The sequence below is a fragment of the Pagrus pagrus genome, assembly GCF_965226575.1.
Source record: "Pagrus pagrus genome assembly, chromosome: 17".
Lineage (NCBI taxonomy): Eukaryota > Metazoa > Chordata > Actinopteri > Spariformes > Sparidae > Pagrus > Pagrus pagrus.
Window position 1 is genome coordinate 20,190,728 of NC_140201.1, and position 21,411 is coordinate 20,212,138.

Sequence of the window (21,411 nt, forward strand, 5' to 3'; positions counted from 1 at the left end):
CTCTCCTGCTGCGACCCCAGTCTGTCTGAGGGAAATGCTTTATAAGCCATTATAATACTTTGTATATATATATATATATATATATATATATATATATATATAATACTTTGTATATTGTTCATAAACACTGTGTAGTTCATCTAGAAACATTATTCAGGTGTGGCCCTGTTTATAAGTGTTTTAATAAATGGTTTATAAAGCATTTCATTGTTTGTTCACAGTGAAACAACTATTAACTAGTCTGATTATCAATCTGCCATTTTGTAATGATGGTTATTATGAAGTGTTACCTACTTTTTTTGAAGAGTAGTTTTTATGATTGTGACAGCCATAGATGTCATCTACAGGGACACATGTAAACATGTCACCACCACCACTATTTAAAATGGCTGATTTTGTCCCCATCACTGTTAAAAGGCTTAATGAAGTTTAAAATGTGCTCTTTCACAGAGAAATGTTGACTAATGAGCCATTATGCAGTTCCTTTTCCTGCCCTAACGATCCACTCTGACCTCATTGACCCCCCCTTACATTGCCTGAGATGTTAGGACCGTTAAAAACATGTTCTTTCTGCTGAGCCCTCATGTCCCCTCCACCTTTCAACACAAATTGACACTCTTGGTGACAGCAGAAGACAGATAGGAAAGGGGAGAGAGAAGATGTTATGCAGCAAAGAGCCGGAGCTGGACTTGAACCTGAGCTGTTGTGGTAAGGACTCAGCCTTAGTCGCCTAAATATAGCCTACCTAAAGTACCCATTATGTTATTTATTACATTAGATAATTAAATGTTTTTTTATATTATACCACATGCAGCCCACAGTATATCCAGGACAAAATGAAAAAGAAAGATTTTAGTATTAGCTCTGACACATTGGGTCTGGTGCCATCTAAATCTAAATAATAATCGTAATCGTAATCTAAATAAAGCCCTTTAACCTTTTTGCCAGAAAACCAGTCATTATCCGGTGTGACCACCATTTGCCTCACATCTCCTTCGCATAGAGTTGATCAGGTTGTTGATTGTGGCCTGTGGCATGTTGGTCCACTCCTCTTCCATGGCTGTGAGAAGTTGCTGAATATTGGCAGGAACTGGAACACGCTGTCGTATACGTGTCGTATCCAGAGACAATAAAAGGCCACACTGAAATGTTCAGTTTTATCACACAGCACAATGCCACAGATGTCGCAAGCTTTGAGGGAGCGTGCAATTGGCATGCTGGCTGCAGGAATGTCCACCAGAGCTGTTGCCCGTGAGCTGAATGTTCATCTCTCTACCATAAGCCGTCTCCAATAAAGCAAAACTGCACATTTCAGATTGGCCTTTTATTGTGGCCAGCCTAAGGCACACCAGTGCAACATTCATGCTGTCTAATCAGCATCTTGATATGCCACACCTGTGAGGTGGGAGGGATTATCTCGGCAAAGGAGAAGTGCTCACTAACACAGATTTAGACAGATTTGTGAACAATATTTGAGGGAAATGGTCTTTTGTGTATATAAAAAAAGTTTTAGATCTTTGAGTTCAGCTCATGAAAAATGGGAGCAAAAACAAAAGTTGTTGTTGCGTTTATATTTTTGTTCAGTGTAGTTCTATTATTCCAAGCAGGTGGTGGCTGAGTGCACACTGTACACCGTTGATGTGCAACGTTAAAGTGTATAAATACATGAATGCAAAGCTGTGTTACTAAAGTCTGTTTTACTTAGAAGTGCTAGTCACCTGATATAACATGCCCTAATGTACAATCACAAAGCAATGGAGCACAGGGCTAATTTAGTTTTGAATAAGCTGGTCACAGAAAGCATTCAGCATAGATTGTCAATGAGTAGACAGGTCCAGGGTGGTGAGGGTGAGGAATGCTGACTCAGCTGTGTTTAGTCTCTGGAGAACAATGGCTCCTCTCTGTCCAGTCCAGCTAAAGTGGGAGGCAATCACTGCAGATTCCTGGGAGTTAGTTTCATTGCTGTTTACTCTGTGGTCAATAAAGAAAATACCTGTTTACTCACAGTATAGTATGTGTGTGGAATGATATTTTGATGCATAATGAGCTGGGGCATGAAGTCCATTTGTTGATATAGTGAAAAAAAATGTAACTGAATTAAATTAAATGAGCAAAAACTGTGAATGATGACATTTTTAGCAGGGTTTCCTTCATTATGTATGTGTTTTATAAATGGCAGCCTGTCCCCCTTCTGTTATGGGTGCTCGTGACGTCACTGATGCTCGGTCCAGAACGGGTTGGTTCCTGGATTGGGTGTCTGGATCATGGATGCGTTACAGCAGGGAGAAGGACTGTCAAGTCAGATAGAGTCCTCCAGGATGTGGTTAGAGGCAAAGTGGTGCTTTCAAATTAAAAGCACAAACATTCTAGTCTTATTTTTCCAAAAACTATTATTTTTTTACAGGGACAGTACACAATAACAAGTAATTACATGAGAGTTAGCTAGCAGCAAATGTGTACCTGTCGCCCCTGGGCCATACACAAAAGACACAAAACAACAAATACACTTCATAAAACAACTCAATACATAAAAAGTCCATCAGTAGAATCAGTATGACAGACATTATATGTAAGGCAATTATTATCATCATCATTATTATTAAATCAGATCAATCTAAATCATGTTATCATTTTGTCCAAATAGACATTAAATCTTATTTTCCATAGTTTCTTGTTACCGAATATGACATTGTTTGTGACTATCCTCCATAAAAATCTGATCACATCGGAAATTCAGGGCTTTGTGATAATGTGTATATGCTTGAAAAGGACATATTTATTTAAAATGTAAATATCTTTGTCCAGATCCCCCGGGGATTAATTCTCTCGGTTTCTGGGTTAAAATCTGTTCACTAATAGTGCTTTTATTTTGAAGGCGCTGGCTGGACGTCCTATTGTTCTCCTCCTGTCTGGCTTCACGGTGGTGAGAGAGGCACCGGAGAGAGTGAGAGACAGAGAAGAGAGACAGAGGGAGATGGCTGAAGGGAAGGAGGACTGGACCGGGTCAAGAGCGACTTTGGAAACCGAACTAAGGTGACCTTGATCATCAGCTGTGAGCGCGGTGGAGAGAATCCAGAGCGGAGGAGCATCACAGACCCGCCCGGCCTGCTCTCACTGTCTGTCTGTCTGTCTCAGAGACACTGTTTCTACCTGCTCATCCGAGGGACAGTCATCGATATCTGCTCATTTCCTCCCTGCGGGATTATTTAACCGCACCGGGGTCTCTTTCTGGATTTCTGACAGCTCGGATCAGCCTCAGCTGAGTGAGTAGGGCTCTGCTGCTTTCACCGCTCTCACAAACACAATGGTTTTAATGGCGATGTCAGGCATCATAAGGTCAGCTGATCACTTATTGTGTTACTGTAAGGGCACATATGTAAACCCAGGATCCGCATCCGTGACGCGAGCTGCTGATGTAGATGAAGCCCCACCCTCAGACAGCATTCAAATACCACTGTGTGTGCCACATGCATGAATGAACCCTGGCCTATTTACTGAGGATACCACCACCACCATCAGCAACAACAGAGGCTAGCAGCACTCAGTAGTCATATTTTTGACTGTAGGCCATCCAATGAGCTGTCTGACATGTCATTTTCTTTTCTTTTAGATGATTAAATCAAAGAAGAGCCACCTCCATTTAAGGTTTCTCTCTCCTCAGTGTTACATTCACTTTTAATCCAACATTTCTCTTTTAAATCCTCAAATAACATCAGATATTTTGACTTACTGGAAATCCCTAGGGTGTGGTCTGATCCACGTCTCCATGGAAATATTAAAAATAGAAACATTGCTTTGAATAACCGGCTCTTACAAGCCAAGAGCTCATCTTTTTGGTCCTTTTTTAAGGTCCCGACGAGGAGTAGTTTTACAAGTTAGGCGCAGTGCTTTAAGAGCGTTAGGATGCATGACTTTTTATCCCAGATCTGCATGTGCATTTCGGCCGTTTTAACCAGAAATCATCTCTCATCCACCGATTATGTAAATCTGGAACTGCCAAGTGAAAGCAGTTTTACAGGCCCAATAAATGTCCGAGTGAACACAGGGTTCACACTGCTGCAATGAGAAAGGCGTCCCAAGGTTGTGGTGCTGCACAGAGAACAGATGTGTCGAAGCATCTGTCCACCTTTATCTAGTGGTGTGGTCATGTGTGTGCCCATCAGTATCATTTCATGTCAGATGCACTCATCCATCACCAGGTGTCGGAAATTTTATGCAAGAACAGAGAGATCTCCTATTCATGCAACCGGCTTCAGAGGACACACACACACACACACACACACATCCTCTCTGTTTCTATTTATATTCTGCCCCACTAGCAGCATCGCTGGCTGTTTGATTTCGGTCTGACACGCGAGCGATTTACACGATCCAGATCTGCTTTGTGTTTAAAGACAGTAGCCTGGTGCACACCTGCAGAGCCCTGCAGAATAAAGAGCTGCAAGGTCACTGTGCATGAGCACTGCTGTATTAACTTCAGATCGAGGGCTCAGGATTCAGCTCTAGGTCAGTTCAGTAGTCTGTGCTGTGAGGAAGGACTATCTGGGTGACTGGGAGGTCAGGAGGGGCATTCTGGCTGCTGAAGTGGCCCTGAAACACTGCAGCCCTTGCAGACAGTTGCTCCACCTGCTGTCTGAGCTTCTATGAGGAAAGAACAAGAAAAAGGAACTTCCTGTACGTGGATCATTTACACTCTTTGCTATATCATGCTTTTATGAAGAGTTGCCTCAACCTCCATCTGCCTTCTTATTTATTTCCCTACAGATGAAAAGTGCTGTCTGCAGCGGAGAGGCTGAGATTTATTCAGCTTGCTGGCAGGCAGCCGCAGCACAGTGCAGACTCAGCAGCAGCACTTGAAGTTAAAGACTCTGTAGGGAAAGAGGGAGGCGTATTGATAAGTCTGATAACTATGCATGGCTCTGTAAAGGTCTCTGATTCTCTCCATCTTTCTGTCCTCCTCTCCAGGCTGCTGTACCCGCTGTCTCCTGTCTGTCAGCTGGACCTGATAACCCAGTGGAGCTCCAGCTCCAGAAGCCCATGGCCCCTTTTTCTCTCCACCAGTGAGAGGTGAGCCAAGCTGGCCTCCCCGGCCCCCTCCCTGCCCCCGGCCCCAGACCTGGACCCGGATCCAGACCCTGAGCCCGACCGGCGGCACACCAACGAGGAGCAGTATGTGAGCGAGGCCGAGTCCAGCCAGCTTGACACATGCCCGGCGCCGCCCGACTGCAGGGACGCCGAGACCATCACAGGTACGTGTGTGTACATGATGAGGACAAACAGCATTGATTCCAGTTTGTGGTGTGGAGTATCAAGTGGGATATGAAAGGGTACTGCTTATATCTGTTACATGTACAATATAAATATACTTACTTTTTTATTCACAATCGGGTGATGACTTCTCCTAACTAAGGTTTTTACATATTGCCCCTTTAAACTGATGCTGAATAAGCTGAGAGTATACTGAGCCCAACACACTGACACTATAAAGGCCTGCAGTCCACCGGCAGGCTGCCGTATATTCACTCCCCTCCCTCTTCGTCCTCTCTGTAATGTCCAGATGTGTGCAACAGCACTGACCTGCCTGAGTTCGAGATCATCAGTCTTCTAGAGGAGCAGTTGCCGGTGTACCGGTTGCGGGCCGACACCGTCTACGGCTACGACCAAGATGACTGGCTGCACACTCCCCTCGTCGCACCGGACACCAGGTTCGACCTGACCACCGAGCAGATCGAAGAGACTCTCAAATACTTCTGTAAGTGTGGCTACAACACAGTCCACAGCACCGACTCAGTCCGAAATACTTTATACTGTATGTGTTTCCTGTGCTGCTGCTGCTGCTGCTGCTCTAGGTGACACATGCAGGAACCTTTTTTTTTAGTTCTCTAATTTCAAATGCAGACAGCAGAAGTGAAGTGAAGAGATACATAAGAAGGGACACTGGAGATTAAACTGGTGGGATTTTATATCTGGGACTGGTGTGGAAATACATGGCTTTAAAAGTGAAGGATTTATCCACCTGGGTACATTTAATCCTTCAGATGGTTCTCAGGAAGATAATCTGCTACAGTCAGTGTGAATTTATGTGTGAAAGTCTTGACAGGTTGAAACACATCAGACTTCATTAGTGCCTGCTGGCATCATTTTGGTTGGGAAAGACCTCAAACTGAGCACCTCAAAGGATATGTGACATAAAAGCCTTGAATTTCCTTTCTACATTTCATATAATGAAATTAGTATATTCTCTATTCAGGACATTATTTTGTAACATATTGTAAACTGCAACATATTCCTTGCCATCATAATTTGACACATTCAGCTCAGCACTAGTGTGATTTGTTACTCCGACATCTCAACATAAAGAGCTGGAGCTAGTGGAGGGTTTGCTTTGTAGCCTGCGAACGAGCAGTTTTTCACCACCGTCATCATAAGAACAGATAATGATTCCTCTTGTTGGTCCGGGAAGATCGATACATCTTCTGGTAACAAGGTCGTTTTTGCTCTTCTTCCCTGACTAATACACTCAGAGGCTCTATGGTTAGAGAGAAGAGGCTTGTGGAGAGAGGACAGCACTGTCTGCAGAGGCTTCCTCAGACATAAACAGGAAGTGATATTTTTATTTGACATTATAATGAAAGGTTCATCAAACTGAGGTCAAACCTTTCTTTATACAAGAGCCATTTGTGTTGCTGTTTGTTTCTGTTCAGTGTTGCCACAGGATATGTGGTGTGTGTCTAACACAACATTTGACCTGTTTTTGACCGACAAATCCTGTCCAGATTAAACCACATGATTAAGATTCAAAACGATTTTCTTCTAAACTAGCACCAGTATGTCTATTTTGTAATCTGGCAGGATTTCTCATTTTATGACTTATCGACACCTAATATATTTTAGTTTTCCTTTCCCTAATATGGCCCAAACTTTTTGGTAGCTTCTGGAGTTAAAGATATTGTGAGTGATTCTACACAGGAAACGTAATTGAACTTCTTGAATCACTGTGTATAAATAAATCTAATTTAGCTCCCAGCAGGCTGCTGCAAAATGTGGTTTAACCACTAGTTTAATTACATGTATTTCACTATTCTACAGTCAAGTTCAGGACTATTCATCTACTTATTTTAGAAGTGCAAAGGGGCTGGACTTCAACATTCCCCATGTCTGACCTTTAAAACGCATAATTCAAATGTGTTAAAACAATGCACTTTAGATATTTCTCTCCAATTTATTAGTTTTCATGATTGAGAAAGAAAAACATTATTTTACAAGTACAGGAAAAATGCATCTTTTTAATCTAAGAAACAGGTTGTCAGTTTGATTCTCATAAATTCCTATGTAATAACTTTCTAATGAAATAAGAGTATTTCTGTGCTTAGCAACAGACACAACTAATGAATGGGCTAATGAGCCTACTAACTAAATGATCCAAGGGTCAGAATGAGGTTGTTTTAGGGCCACATTCGTTTTGCATTCACGTTCTGGTTGAAAAGGTCCAGTCTGTGGTCGAGTTTGTCCTGTTTTACCACAGCTGAGAATGTAGCCTTCCTCCACAAGGTGGTGCCCACTTTCCTTTCTGCTTAAAGTTTGTGTTCTCTGGACATTTGTAACCATTCAGATGTAATGCTCCGTATGCCCAGACTGTTGATGAATTTACTGTCTACAATGATACTTTGTATCTCCTCTAACTTGAAATGAGCTGGTTTATATGTCATCATGTGCCATTCGATTTGTAAATGAAGCTTTGTTTGTCTGCTGAATGTTTCCGTAGAAGTTCAGAACGTGTCCCAAAGCACAGGTGGTGGATGGGGACGGGTATTTGTATGATCAGTGGCAAAGAGTTAGTGTGTACGTCTCTACTACTGTCGAGGGGTTTTGATTGTGGATGAGGGTCGCCATGGTAACAGTCGCTGGAGTCGGATCGATGTTAAGCAGCCGTGCATGTAGCGGAAGAGAGAGGAAGTGAGGGCATGAAAGAAAGGTGAAAAGGAGAGAGGTGTGGGAGTTCAGTCAGCACTTCTGATCTGAGAGAAGAGTCTACACTGCAGCCCGCCTGCTCTGATTGGCTCCCTCCTCCATCCTGCATCCTCTCATACAACTTCCACTTCAGCTCCAACTCCGCAGCTTTTTTCTGAAACTCTCTCTCTCTCTTATCTCTCTGCGTCTCTCTTGCACTCGTCCATGTGGGAGGAGGGTAATTCAGTCTCCGGGCCTGTTGCACAGTCGCTGAGCAGCAGGAGTGAGAGAGAGAGAGTCGTCGTTTTCTGTTTGTCGCTCATTGTGGAGCTCAGGGAGGAGATGGACAGTAAGAGCGGGATGGAGAGATTAGCGAGGAGTGAATGTGAGCTGGATGAGAGCTGGTACTATAAGGACGACAAGAGAGGTAGAGTAAAAGAAAGACATGTTTCATGTGATTTAATTATGACATGTCTTTCTAGTACTTTTTATTTTTATTTTTGTGTGATTTCTTTATAGCTTGCAGATTGTTTTATGGCTCTAACGGATTACAAAGTTGTATTTTTAGACGTGTTTTCTGCCTTTTGAAACAGTTTAATGTGTTGCTTGGTCAGCAGTTGTCCACTGGAGTTCCTCTCTGGCTTTGTTCTTCTCATTAAGAGGAATTTCCTGAAGCTCGCCCACTTTGAATTTGCTCTGTTTTGACACATCAGCCCCCGAGCACACACACACACACACACACACACATGCATTCACAAATCCCCACAGTCCACTCGTGCCTGTGTGAGCCGGAGTCTGAACACTATTTATCTTGATTTTAAGAATGAAACAACAACTAAATGATTGCGTGCTTGTTGCAACCTTAACAGGATTACAGTGGTTTAACATAAAGTGTTCAATAACTCTGTAGAGCTTGTTATTGATTAGAGCTCTGAAGTCAATAAGAGCTTCACCTCAGGGCAACAGAGCCGACGTGTGCTCCGAAACAACTCCTCTGCCCTGCTCGCTCATACACTACCATCATATCAATAATGTGTTAAACAAGACCCATGCGCCACCTCTGAGAGCGTGACTTTTCTAACTTTCTCTCTTACGTAACATGGCTATGTGCCATTGTACATGTTCATGTAGAAAGGTCCCACTGCTTTCACCCAGTGAAGCGGCTCTGGCTGTGAAGCGAAGGCAGCTCCGCTTCCCTCTCCTCCTCACTCCGTTTGTGTGTCTTCCATCTCCGCAGTGCTATGTGCAGACAGAGTGGGCCAGATGACGAAGACCTACAATGACATCGATGCTGTCACACGTCTGTTGGAGGAGGTGAGATGCTCTATTTTTGTCTGCTCTATCAGTGTAATTCAAAGCCGCACTAGGAAGGATTTTTTTAATTAGTCGAAAGCAGCGAGTGAGGCTGCAACAGAGAGGATGCAGCGCTGGAGATTTGCCCTATTTGCCCACATTAAACATGTCTTTTGGTGTGAATAGACAACACAGTTTCATACTGTTTTACTTTGTTTATATGTGGCGGACCCTGCCACCTTTCCATCTTCAAACAGTGTTCTGGGGCCCTTATTTTCCTCTGAGAACAGCTATTCAGTTATGGAAAAAACACATTTCTGAGTTTGTATTATTACCTCATTAATATTGTAAATAGCGTTTTAATTTCCTCTCCAAAACTACATCAAAATACAGAAAACATGACTGAAGCTTCACCCCCACAACGCGCCCAACAAGAGCAAATTGTAGTTTAACAGTGTTGTACTCCAGGATTTGGGTGTAATGATGCTTTACTAATCATCTCTTCTTCTCTCTTCCTGCGTTCCAACCAATAGAAAGAGAGAGATTTGGAGTTGGCTGCAAGAATCGGCCAATCGCTCCTCAAGAAGAACAGAACTCTAACGGAGCAGAATGACTATCTGGAGGAACGAGTGGGACAAATCGCAGAGGAGGTCGGCTCACACACACACACACACACACACACACACACACACACACACACACACACACATTCAGATTATTCAGATGCTGACTGATAAAAATGATTCATCCTGGTTATTTTTATAATTTGACAAAACTTTCAAGCTTTTTTGTAGCTTTCATATCTTCTTCAGTTGATGGAGTTTGCTCGACATCCATAATGTCAGCAGTTTTACCTTCATGGTAGCTTCTTCTGCTGATGAAGACCATGTGATATGTTAACAACTCTGAGCTAGAAAGAAAGTAAAAAGCTAGCAAGTGGACCTTGAGTTGGCACGGACACAGCTGTTCTTTTATTAGCTTAAAGATAAACCTGATCATCATGCAACTAACATTACCTGTCCTCTTCCAGGTGGCCCAGCTGCACCATGAGCTGAACCTGAAGGATGAGCTGCTGCAGTTTTACACCAATGCAGCTGAGGAGAGCGAGGATGAGTCCGGCAGCTCCCCGACGTTAGCATCCATATCTCTTTCTCTATCTATACAAAGTTGATTTTATCATTTAGAATTTATAGGTTTTGGGGATTTGAAGTTTTGACATTGCAAAACGCTCAACACATATCAGTTTACCATTAATTCCTATAAACATGTCCACCGGCCGTCTGGCTGTGAGTTTCAGGCTCTCTCTCTTTTTGTCTGTTCAAAGGGGCAAGAAATGTAAAGTGGAAACAGCAGGAGTCGTCGTGAGCGACACACTCCAGAGGAAACTCAAAGATCTGGAAGAAGAGAACCTGTCGCTCCGCTCAGAGGTATCTCCACCAATGTTGTAAAAAGTAACCAAAAGTCATACTTGAGTAAAAGTAAAGATATTATATTGAAATATTACCAAGTAAAAACAACCATACAAAAAAAACTTGAGTAAAAGTCTTCAAGTATTGGATATTAAATGTACTTAAGTAGGCTGATAAAAGTATTTTTTTGGCAATACATTTACATAAACCCTCAAAAGTACAAATCATATATATATATGTATATATTATACTGTTCACTGTTTCCTTTTGATTATTGGAGTCAGTGTTTTTTTTTCAATTGAGAAAATAATTGTATTTAAAAGTGCAGCAATAATAAGTGTAGTGGATCTAAAACGTAGTGGGGTCAAAGTGTAACATAGCAGAACATGGAGTACCACAAAAATAGTGATGGAGTGTAACTAAGTCACTTAAGTACTGTACTTGATTACAATTTTGAGCTACTTGTGCTTTACTTGAGTATTTCATCTTTCGGTACTTTATACTTCCAACCACTTACTCACTACATTGATTACTTTAGTTACTAGTTACACTTCAGATTACATGTTGCATCAGAGCCAAATGAGCGCATGTTTAAACAGACAATCAGTAAAAAAAAAAAACTGACTCCAATAATCAGAAAAATGCTGAATATTGGATGAAGAAACTGATGTTGAAACATTGTTTAATCATGGATGTCTACATGCAGGCAAACCATCTGAAGTCAGAGACTGAAACATACGAGGAGAAGGAGCAGCAGCTGGTCAATGACTGTGTCAATGAACTCAGTAAGTGTCTATCTGTCTGTCATTCTGTTTCCCTGTGACTACACTATATATTATTATTATATTGTTGTTTTTCTTTGTACTGTGTCCTCGATGCTTTGGACACATGTCTCTCCCTCTCTCAGTCTGAACTAACCTTCCTGTCCTATCAGGGTTGTCCAGCCTCCAGATCTCTGCCATAGCGGAGGAACTGGCTCGTAAGACAGAGGATGCTGCCCGACAGCAGGAGGAGATCACACACCTCCTCTCTCAGATAGTAGATCTGCAAAAGAAAGCCAAATCTGTGAGTGCACATGGACAGGCACATGAACCCACTTTAACTCAATGGTGACTGTTAATTACGCTCTGTGTGTTCTGCTAGTTTACACTTGTATGTGTGTTTGTAGTACGCGGTGGAGAACGAGGAGCTTTCTCAACACCTGGTGGCAGCTAAAGATGCCCAAAAGCAGCTTACAGCGGAGGTAACTTCCACATCGCTGCACTGTTTCGACCACATTTTCTTGCCTGTCAAGACTGTTTGACTTTAATTCCAAAAGTACATTTTAATGTCTTTGTTGAACAGCTCCAGGAGCTGGAGGAGAAATATTCAGAGTGTATAGAGATGCTGCATGAAGCCCAGGAGGAGCTGAAGAACCTGAGGAACAGGAACTACCCTGCAGGAACCCCACGACGCTTCCACCCCCTGGGACTGTACCCCATGGTGAGGGAGCGCCTGTGTCCATCTGTGTGTGTCTATACATATCATCCTTCATTCCTTCACAAGTTTTTTGTGTTGCAGGATTCTCTGGCAGCTGAGATCGAGGGAACAATGAGGAAGGAGCTGAGTCTGGATGACCCCGAGTGTGAGGAACAGAAGTATGTATGGACGACTAACAGTCAACGATTGTAGGGGACTTATTGTACAAGCTGCGTGTTGACCAGACATTTAAAGTGGTATTATCCAAAAGAGTTAACTGAAATCCGGAAAATACCAGTTGATTTTATACTGATTCCCATGAAGTACCCACATAGCTCAAGGCCAGTCGATCCACTATTTTGATGACGCACGATAGGTGCTTTGTTTTGGCCCATTACATTTCAGTTTTGCCCATTCGAAGTAAAAAGTTTGGCCTCCCCTGCTCAAAACTAAGATGTTACACATTATACCTGCTGAACACCAGCAGGCTAACATCGTGAGCGTGACAAACCAAAAGTTAAATTCAGTAAATGCAACAGTAGAGAAAGAAATAGCTGGTTACACTTACAATACATGACCACAGTATAGATGCTCTGACAAGAGAGAATCGTGTCAGGGGCTGACAGGAGAAGGGTTAGCCCGGTTAGCTAACGTCAGTGGCAGGGGATAAAAGATTGATTTTTTTTTTTTATCGACCTGTGGTCATGCCATTTATAATTGTACAGGCATTCAGGGTAGCTAATGTACAAACAAAGAACTACAGGATAGTGTGGACAGTTCAGAAGTCAGCTAGCTAGCTAGCTAACCCAGAAAGTGTTGCATAGTCACAGTGGCTCTGTTCATTGAGATATAACTTGCCTATAAAGCAGCAAAGACCCAAATAAAACAATAAAACACTAACTGCCTACAGCATAGGCTAACACACTTTTATTTTTTATTTTTTGCGCAGGAGCCATCGGAAGCGTGTGTTTGAGACGGTTAAGAACGTCAACCAGACAGTCCGTCAGCGTTCTCTGACTCCGACCAACTCCAACATCCCGGGCTCCAACCAGTCTCTGTCAGCTCGTACTTCGCCACAGTCCAGCGGCCTCTCGACGCCTCACTCCAGCATGTATGGAGGTGACATCGGTGGAGACGGCATCGCCCTAGACAACCGACAACAGAGTATCCTGATGGAGACGGCATCCAATCAGGATAGGTGAGGAGGAGCGGGCTTGTGCTATGAATAAATTAGAGATGGAGTTGAGATTGAGGATACTTTTTAGACTTGTGCATGAATCATAGAGTGAGGAAGTGCCTTTTAAATACACTGTTTCTTGAGTTCAGCTGTGAGGCGTAGTCAAATGTTGCCACATCAACAAACTGACATGATTGTCATGATTCGTATCTTGTCTTTGGTCTCATCTCTGTTTTAGCAGCAGCACAGAGGGCCGAGAGAAGAAGGCCAGCGGGGCCGAGGACCTGCGGCTCGCCCTGCGTCGCCTGTCTCTGCGTCGACAAAACAACCTGAGCGAGAGGCGCTTCTTTGAAGAGGAGAGGGACCGCAGACGGGGAGGACACGGAGGTCTACACGATACGGAGAGCGTGATGACTCCCTCAGAGAGCATCATGTCCCTCGGGAACCTCCACATTTGGGCCTCACGAGGGCCCTACCTGCCCGACAAACTCCAGATCGTCAAACCGCTTGAAGGTGAGGGAGAGAGGGAGCGCCTTGCAGGTCATCCCTGCAAGGCGGGGAGGAGGTGGGAAGGCGACCGACACAGAGGGGGCGGGACGAAGAAAGGGAGCAAGCGAGGCTGGGAGACGGAGGGGGAGAGGAGGTTGGAGAGCCTGCATGGGCGGACGATCGAGGGGGAAAAGGAGAGAGTCTGGGGGTGGGCGAGGAAGACCGAAGCTGGGATAGAGAGGGAGAGAGGGAGGAGGTGGGCCAGAGACCGAGCCGGGAGCAGGAAGATAAAGGGAGCGAGAGAGAGGACAGACAGGCCTGTGTCTCTGATGCTCTTCAACTCTTTCTGGTCTCTGATGCACCATCACAAGTCGGGCAGTTTTGCATCTCCACACAGCTATTACAGAGACACACAGCCCAGAGGATGGTTGTAGACAGAGAGATGGAAATAATAATGTGCAAATGACAGCTTTCCAGTAGCAATCCGGTCGACCAGTGATTTAATGATGTCACAGCAGGTTTTTTTTTTTACTTTGACAGCTGATGTGACATCACTGATTGGGGTGTTTGAACTTGGAGAGCGTCACAGCAGAGTTTTATTATTCCTCGTGTGATTCAGTGTTGATATGAGGTGGCTGCTGTTGGCCTGTGCTGCCCTCTGCTGGTGATAATTCATACTTCCTTGAAAAGCTCACTGTCCGCTGTCAACCTAGCAAACATCCCTATGATATACAGTAACCCTGCCGTTGCTTCTTCATTTGTCTATTTGTACTCACACCTTCTTATTTCTTACACATGTATTATTTTGTCTTTATGTGTTTCTTTACTATTTATTATTTATTTAAGACTTTTTTCTGTTTGTTTGTTTTTCTTTTTTGTTTGCTCATTCTTTAACTGCTTGCCATCTCTGTTTCAAATTCATGTAGCTGACTAATAAAAGCCTTTTCTCATTCTAATTGCTCCTCCATTTCATTTTCACCCCGTCCCTTCTGCTCTTCATTTCCTTTTCCGTCTTCTGGATTCTTAGTTTGTCATCCTGATCATTGAAGTTTATTCTGTTGTGTTTCTTTATTAGAAAAGTAGTCATTTGCATTAGAGGGGCAATGTGTGAGGATTTTAGCTTAAAATTGTTCAATAACTATCAACAGAATGTGATTCAATAACAGTTTTGACATAATTATGTGTTGTGTTGTAGTGATATCTACCTAAGTTAGCATGCTAGCCAGCTAGCCCTGGCCTGTTCTGGTCGAAAGCTCCTGTGTTAGTGGTGTGGACACTTAAACTCCCCTGGTGCCCGAGCTCCCAGTCAGAACCGCTAGCTGCACGGCTAACTGAAAAAGCTAATGGCAGCTACACTTAGTTCCATTTAATTTAACTTAACTTACTCTGGTGATATGCTGCCCCCTGTTTGTTTTGACTATGAATTTGACATGCGGGTAATTCTTACATATTGCACCTTTAAATGCAGACTCTTATTGGTTACTTGTCGTGCTTTTGTCACATAATCAGGAGTTTTCTGTTACTCCATTCCGATACATATCAGATATATATGTGATATCTGGTTTATTACAGTAGAATTGCTGCACTAATGTTTGATGAATGACATATTTCTTCACCTGTCATGTTGGAGAGCTTATTAAGCCTCGTAACTCAAACAGTGCTACAGGTCTTGTCAGAATACATATCAGAAGCACAAAGTGTCTTGTGATGATGAAATAACTAGTTCCGTATTTAGTTTATTTAAGTGTTTTTTGGTGTGTGTTTGAGTACACTGCAGCAGTATTCATTTCTCTCCACCAGGCTCTGCCACCCTGCATCACTGGCAGCAGTTAGCGCAGCCTCACCTCGGGGTGATTCTGGACGCCAGGCCAGGAGTCGTGCCAAAGGGCTACAGACCCCTCGAACTAGAGCTGGAGCAGGTCTGTGGGTGTGTGTGTGTGCTTGTGTGCGATATTGATTGAAAGTCTGTATAACAATATAGCCATACAAATGCATCTCTGTGTATTTACCATATTGACAACTGTGTTCATTATATTCAATTCTCCATGATGATGATAATTACCCGTAATGAACTCACACTGCGGTGGAGGCAGTTATTGTTTGTACATCTATCTGATAACTTTAGTTACTAGTTCACATGCTGCATCAGAGCCAAAGTAGCTCATTTAAAATTATTTTATTAGCAATAAGATTAGAAAAATCACTCTGATAATCAGTGTTTCCAGTGCAAGTACTTTTACTTGTATTTTTGATACAAAATATAATATTATTATATCATGTTAATATATATTAATATATTAACACGATATCTTGACTTTTACTCAAGTATGACTTTTGGGTATTTTTACAACACTGGTAACTATTTACACTAGAAATTTGTACAACTTAATCATTGCACAAATGAAATTTGGATTCATAGTCCTTTATTACTTGAGAGGGAGTGAAATCCCACTTACGGTATTTGCAGGACTCATGAAACCAGACTGATCTGCAGTGAAATGCTCCATTTGCTTCACAATATACAAGTAGGCGTCCATCTTCCTTTGATTTTTCTGCTTTTTGCTATTTTGATATTTAGAGTAAGGATGCATGATGGGGAATTCATATCATTGGCTATCAGTAGAAAATAAAATTCTAGCTGATGTAAAGAACCAATAATACGAAGCCAAACTGCTTCCATTAACAAGTGCAGCATCTACACACTCAAACACAGTAGGTGGCGGTATGCACCTTTAAAGTTGGTTTTGCGATCCACAGAAGAAGAACCCCTCTCTGAATCTTCTTGTCTACAGGTGTATCCATGGGGTAGCTTTGAGGAGGAAGAACCAGGGGAGCAGTACTTCCAGAATCTGCCCACCTCCTCAGCCTCCGCCTCACCAGCCGTGCCCTCCACCTCCAGCACCGGTGACACCAACCTCGGGCAGACTCCACCCACCCTCGCTCCACCGTCTCCACCCTCACCATCGCCGTCGCCGCATCTCAGCAACACTGACGTCCTGGGTGAGGACATTTACTCTGTATAATTTTGACATTGTTGAGCCTGTTAGGAACACCTGCGTGTTGTCTTAATTCATTTCTTAATGATTGTGTTTGTGTGACTTGCAGCTGCGTACTACCCTGGTAAATGCATGGCCCACACCAGCTCTACTTACACCTTCACAACCTGTCGTATCCTCCACCCAACTGATGAGCAGACACGGGTCACGCCAAGGTAAGCAACATGAAGACTTCCAGTGCTGCTTGAATCATTTATTTCAACTTTTTTAGGCCCTTCGCCTTGAAAGTTTCTGCCAGAGTTTGTTCATAATCAACTGCTGCAAAGTTTGGCTTTTCTGCTAAAAGGTACATTCAGACTTATGCCTTGGTAAAAAAGTCCAAATGAAATGATGTGTTTTTGTCGGAAGAACAAGGTGGTGTTTTGAGAATCCTACAGGATGTTATAAGTGCACTCAGTCTAAATTTGACAACATCCCACAGGACAGATAAGATCCAGACAGCAGCCGCTGAGGTGGGATCGTGTCCAAGCAACAAGTCAGTCAGTAGACAGTCTGAAAGCTGCTGAATAAAACATGCAGGTGCTTATGGTTGGAGAAACAAACATCCCCCGCGGTGCACAACGTTGTTGCACTGATGAAATGATGAGATGTCATCAAAGTGCAATTTAAGTTGTTGAAATCAGCAGGAAGTGTCATGTTTTCACTGTTTCTAATTTCCTTTGTTTATTCGCCTTGTTTTCCCTCCAGCCTAAACCCAGTCCCAGCGTCGTCCTCCTGCGTGATGACCAGCACTCTGTTGGGTACTCCTGCCGCTACACCCTGCACCCCCCGCAGGCTCAGTCTCAGGCCGTCCGAATCCTCAACTAACCTCAGGCACGGCTCCACATACGCCAGAAAATTACTTTATCTTCAGTTGTTTTCTAAAAATATGACTTCCTTTTACTATTGCAGCAGGCAAAACATTGTTTCTTTATTAAAAAGTTAGCTTAGATTGTTACTGTTGTAGTTTTCCTTTCAGCAAGACACGTATGTTAACTTCCCTCCAGTAGTTTACAGCTTAACTTGACTGAACTGCCAAAATCAAAAAATAAATACATGAATGGTTCAATGAATAAGTAAATATGCCACTAAATGCATCACAAATAACACAAAAAATGTGTGGCATGAATTAATAAAAAAAAATTGACATAAAATAATATTTCTTCTTTTACCATTTTATTTTAAAATATATTTATCTTTTAATTAATTTACTAATTTATAAACACATTTATTTATGCATTTATATGATGCTTTGCGAAAAGAAAAGGGAGAAGAATGTAGAAATAAATATAGAAATAAACATGTAAATAAATCAAACTAAAAATTGATAAATTAATTAATAAAATTGGAAAGTAAAACTACAGTGGTAAAATAAATGACATAAAAAGCAGGATCAATACAAAGGTAAATAAATACAGGAGTAAATAAAAACAGAAATATAAATGTATGTCACATATTATAAATTGTGACATAAATACTTTTTGATGCATTAAATAGCATATAGAATTTATTTATTGAACCATTTATACATTTCTCTATTTATTTTATATTTTGGCAGTTTCAGTCCTCCATAATTTCAAAAAGCACTAAAAGAAAGCAGCAACATAACATTTTTAAACCAGCAGTCACCAGTCAGCGTGATGTTGACTCTCATTTCTTCCCCATGTTTGTGCAGAGATGCAACACGCACCACCAGCACCTCCCTTGGGTTAGTGCGCCTTCTCCAGGAGAGAGGGATCTCAGCAGCAATGTATCACCAGAGCCAGGGCCAGGAGTACGGTCAGGGCAACGGAGGAGTCTTATTCAGCACCTCCATCGCTCCCAACCGAGCGCCCAACCCCGACACTTTGCGCCCCTCCACTCCTCCCAACTCTCCCACAGGACAGGGAGCTTCAGCCGTGCCAACCCCCGTGGGCTTCGACTTCAAGAGCCCGTCCTACGACAACTTCCTGGCCTCCAAACCGGCCCGCTCCATTCTGAAGGAGGTGACGGGGAGGATGAGGGGCAGGCAGAGAGGGAGGGATTGTGAAAGTCAGACGGACGTTAGCGTAACCGTCCACAACCTTAACCTGCTTGACAAGGTGAAGCGGCTGGGTGTGGCTGGAGCTTCAGGGGGCAGAGCAGTGAGTCCCAGCCCCATCCTGGGGCCTCTGGGCGGGCTGCGCAGATCCGGCTCCCCTTTTGGGCCTGATGGAATGAGGAGGAACCGGAGTTATCCAGCTATGGTTGGTGCTAGCATGGCCATGAAAGCCCCGGGGCCCCAGGAGTAGTCTGTGGTGCTGCTGGCCATTACTGAAGCCAAGATGGAGTCAGGCAGGGCCCAGGGCTGACTGTTGAGCAGTCGTCTGGAGCCCAAACACTGTTCGTTCTGTCCAAAGTGGCACTACTGACCAGTTTCTAATCACTACTGTGGTTCAACACGGACACTATCCACTCTTTAGTGCTTTTAGATGGCAACGTAAGTTAAAGGGTTGGTTCACACAAAATACATCAACCTCTTTGAGTATGTAGTCAACCAAAAAGGTTTTGGTTTTATGTGCCCATTTTATGAGATACTGTCCCAGAGAGTTCTCAACACAGTGAAGGCAAAAGGAAAATCATTTTTGTTTCAGTTACATTCAAAATCCTCAATTTGTCCTCGCTGTTACTCTGGATTAGCAAGCTAGTAATTTAAATAGTCGTAATGAAAGCTTCACAGTGTGTTCTGTGGACTTAGAGTAATGGTGGCCTTAATGGTTCAGAAAATTGTCATTGCTTTTAAATTCCAGCCACAGAAGCAGCATGGCTCCAGAGCTATCGGCCAGACTGAAATATCTGAACAAGAATTTAATATATTTGCTATGTAATTTGGTACAGACATTAATGCCTCCTTTTAAGATGAATTTTAATGATTTTTTTTCTCTGACATCTCCTCTAGTGTCACCAGGTCAGAAGTTTACTTTGACACACAATGCTTTCCTCCAAACATCCTCATCAGCCTCAGCTCTGCTTTGGTTTGAGCTCTTATTAGCCGATCATAGCATGCTAACATGCTAAACTTAGACAGTGACCATGATAAACGTGTGTACCAGCGAAACAAATCGGCATGTTTGTTGTCATTGTGAGCATGTCAGCGCACTGTAGCTCAAAGCAACCACTCACAGAGCCTCTGTAGACTTTTGGCTAATTTTGTTTGTGTTGACACAGATATCTAAAACTCTGGGCACATAAAACCAATTTTATGTAATTGAATTTTATACAATTCGGCTGACTGAGGCATTAAAAGCAGGGTACCTTGAAGGAGAGCTTTTAAGATATCTGTCTGGTTAAAATCCAATCTCCCTCTGCTGTCCGCTCACATCCCTGCTTTGGAGACTGACTCTGCTGGCTAGATATAGTACTCCCACTCTTGCCTTTTCTGAGAGCCCACACGCATCCAGACACAAACAGGTGCACTCTGTTACATCTGCCATTGCACTAGTTGGTTACTTGTAGTCGCTGTAGCACTTAACCTTCTCTATTATTGGAGCAAGATCCACCTTTTATAAATGACTAAAAAAATACTTTACACCAAATACGTGAAAATATGTCATCCTCACCCTCCCTCCTCTCCCTAAACCCCTCCTGAAGTGATCATGTGTGAGTCCGACAAGTCCCTTTCAGCCAATCATTGAATAGATCTTATGTCAGTATTGAAGATACTTTGGTTTGGATTCCTAATTGGCCATTAGGCTGGGAAGCTGATGGTGCTTCAAATGAACTGGACGATCAATACGCTGAAGCCACAGCTAACAAAGAGAAGGGAGAGAGGGATGAGGGGAGTGATCGTGGCTAATCAGTCATCGTGCTCGGAAGCTTTTGGAGAAATGAAGCAATACAGTGCCTCGACCATCTGTTTTTTATGATTTATGTTCTTCGTGTGTTGGATCCAAGGGTGTGAAAAAGTTGTTGCACTTGTGTTTATTTATTTATAAAATCCTATGAATATAAACTCATAAAACGTTGTCTCACGTGTGCTCACTGACTGTATATACTGTTCATTGTCACTAAAATTGTGAGTAATGACACGCTAATAAAGGAATCGTTATGTGTAGTGCATAACCCAGAACCACACATCACTGTAAGTACTGGGTGAACATGTCATGAGGGGTTTTCTTTTTCAAAATAAAAATTCAGTAATCAAACAAGAACTTCATCTTGTGATTTCCTCTTTCCCCAGACAGGAAATCATTATTTACCCTCCTCCAGCAGATGGAGCTCAAGAATAACTCAGAAAATATTCAGTATGTGAGGTATGTTGTAGTTATCTGTCCGTCCACATCAGTCCAGTCATAATCCATTACCCATACCCTATCTGTATCTCTTGTGCTCTGAGGGATATGATGAGGGCGGCTCATTAAACCTCTATTAGCCACAGGGTTTAACGGGAGGTGAGCAATAACTGAAAAATGCCACTCTGGCGGCTGAGGAGGCTAAGTGGAGGAAATGAAGTGTGACTCATGTTTCAAATGTCACTGACATCTCTCACTGTGGATACTTGTCCTCTTAGAGTAACATTTTGTTCATTTAATTCATTAAAAACATCAAATCAGCTGACCCCCGAGGTGAAAGAGGAAATCCA

General features: G+C 42.8%; 1 protein-coding gene across 2 annotated transcripts; it reads left to right on the forward strand.

Moving 5' to 3' along the window:
• Positions 1 to 5,091: 5,091 nt before the first annotated feature.
• trak1b (trafficking protein, kinesin binding 1b) lies at positions 5,092 to 19,757 on the forward strand. 2 transcript variants are annotated; one of them, XM_084380016.1, is made up of 18 exons: positions 5,092 to 5,249; positions 5,558 to 5,752; positions 9,188 to 9,264; positions 9,777 to 9,893; positions 10,274 to 10,374; positions 10,568 to 10,670; positions 11,359 to 11,437; positions 11,587 to 11,717; positions 11,821 to 11,895; positions 11,997 to 12,134; positions 12,213 to 12,289; positions 13,060 to 13,308; positions 13,526 to 13,800; positions 15,577 to 15,695; positions 16,569 to 16,776; positions 16,882 to 16,987; positions 17,520 to 17,645; positions 18,487 to 19,757. In XM_084380016.1, the coding sequence occupies exons 3-18, from the start codon at positions 9,214 to 9,216 to the stop codon at positions 19,079 to 19,081; spliced, it is 2,550 nt and encodes an 849-aa protein (XP_084236142.1). In that variant the 5' UTR covers positions 5,092 to 5,249; positions 5,558 to 5,752; positions 9,188 to 9,213; the 3' UTR covers positions 19,082 to 19,757. The 2 variants fall into 2 exon arrangements, with proteins under 2 accessions (XP_084236142.1, XP_084236141.1); XM_084380015.1 differs by having other exon boundaries at positions 11,997 to 12,289.
• Positions 19,758 to 21,411: the final 1,654 nt, after the last annotated feature.

Coding starts and splice junctions, on each gene's coding strand:
- trak1b (XM_084380015.1), top strand. CDS start 9,214: ATGACGAAGACCTACAATGACATCGATGCTGTCACACGTCTGTTGGAG. Junction 9,894..10,273: donor TGGGACAAATCGCAGAGGAG/GTCGGCTCACAC, acceptor GTCCTCTTCCAG/GTGGCCCAGCTGCACCATGA. Junction 15,696..16,568: donor TCGAACTAGAGCTGGAGCAG/GTCTGTGGGTGT, acceptor TCTTGTCTACAG/GTGTATCCATGGGGTAGCTT.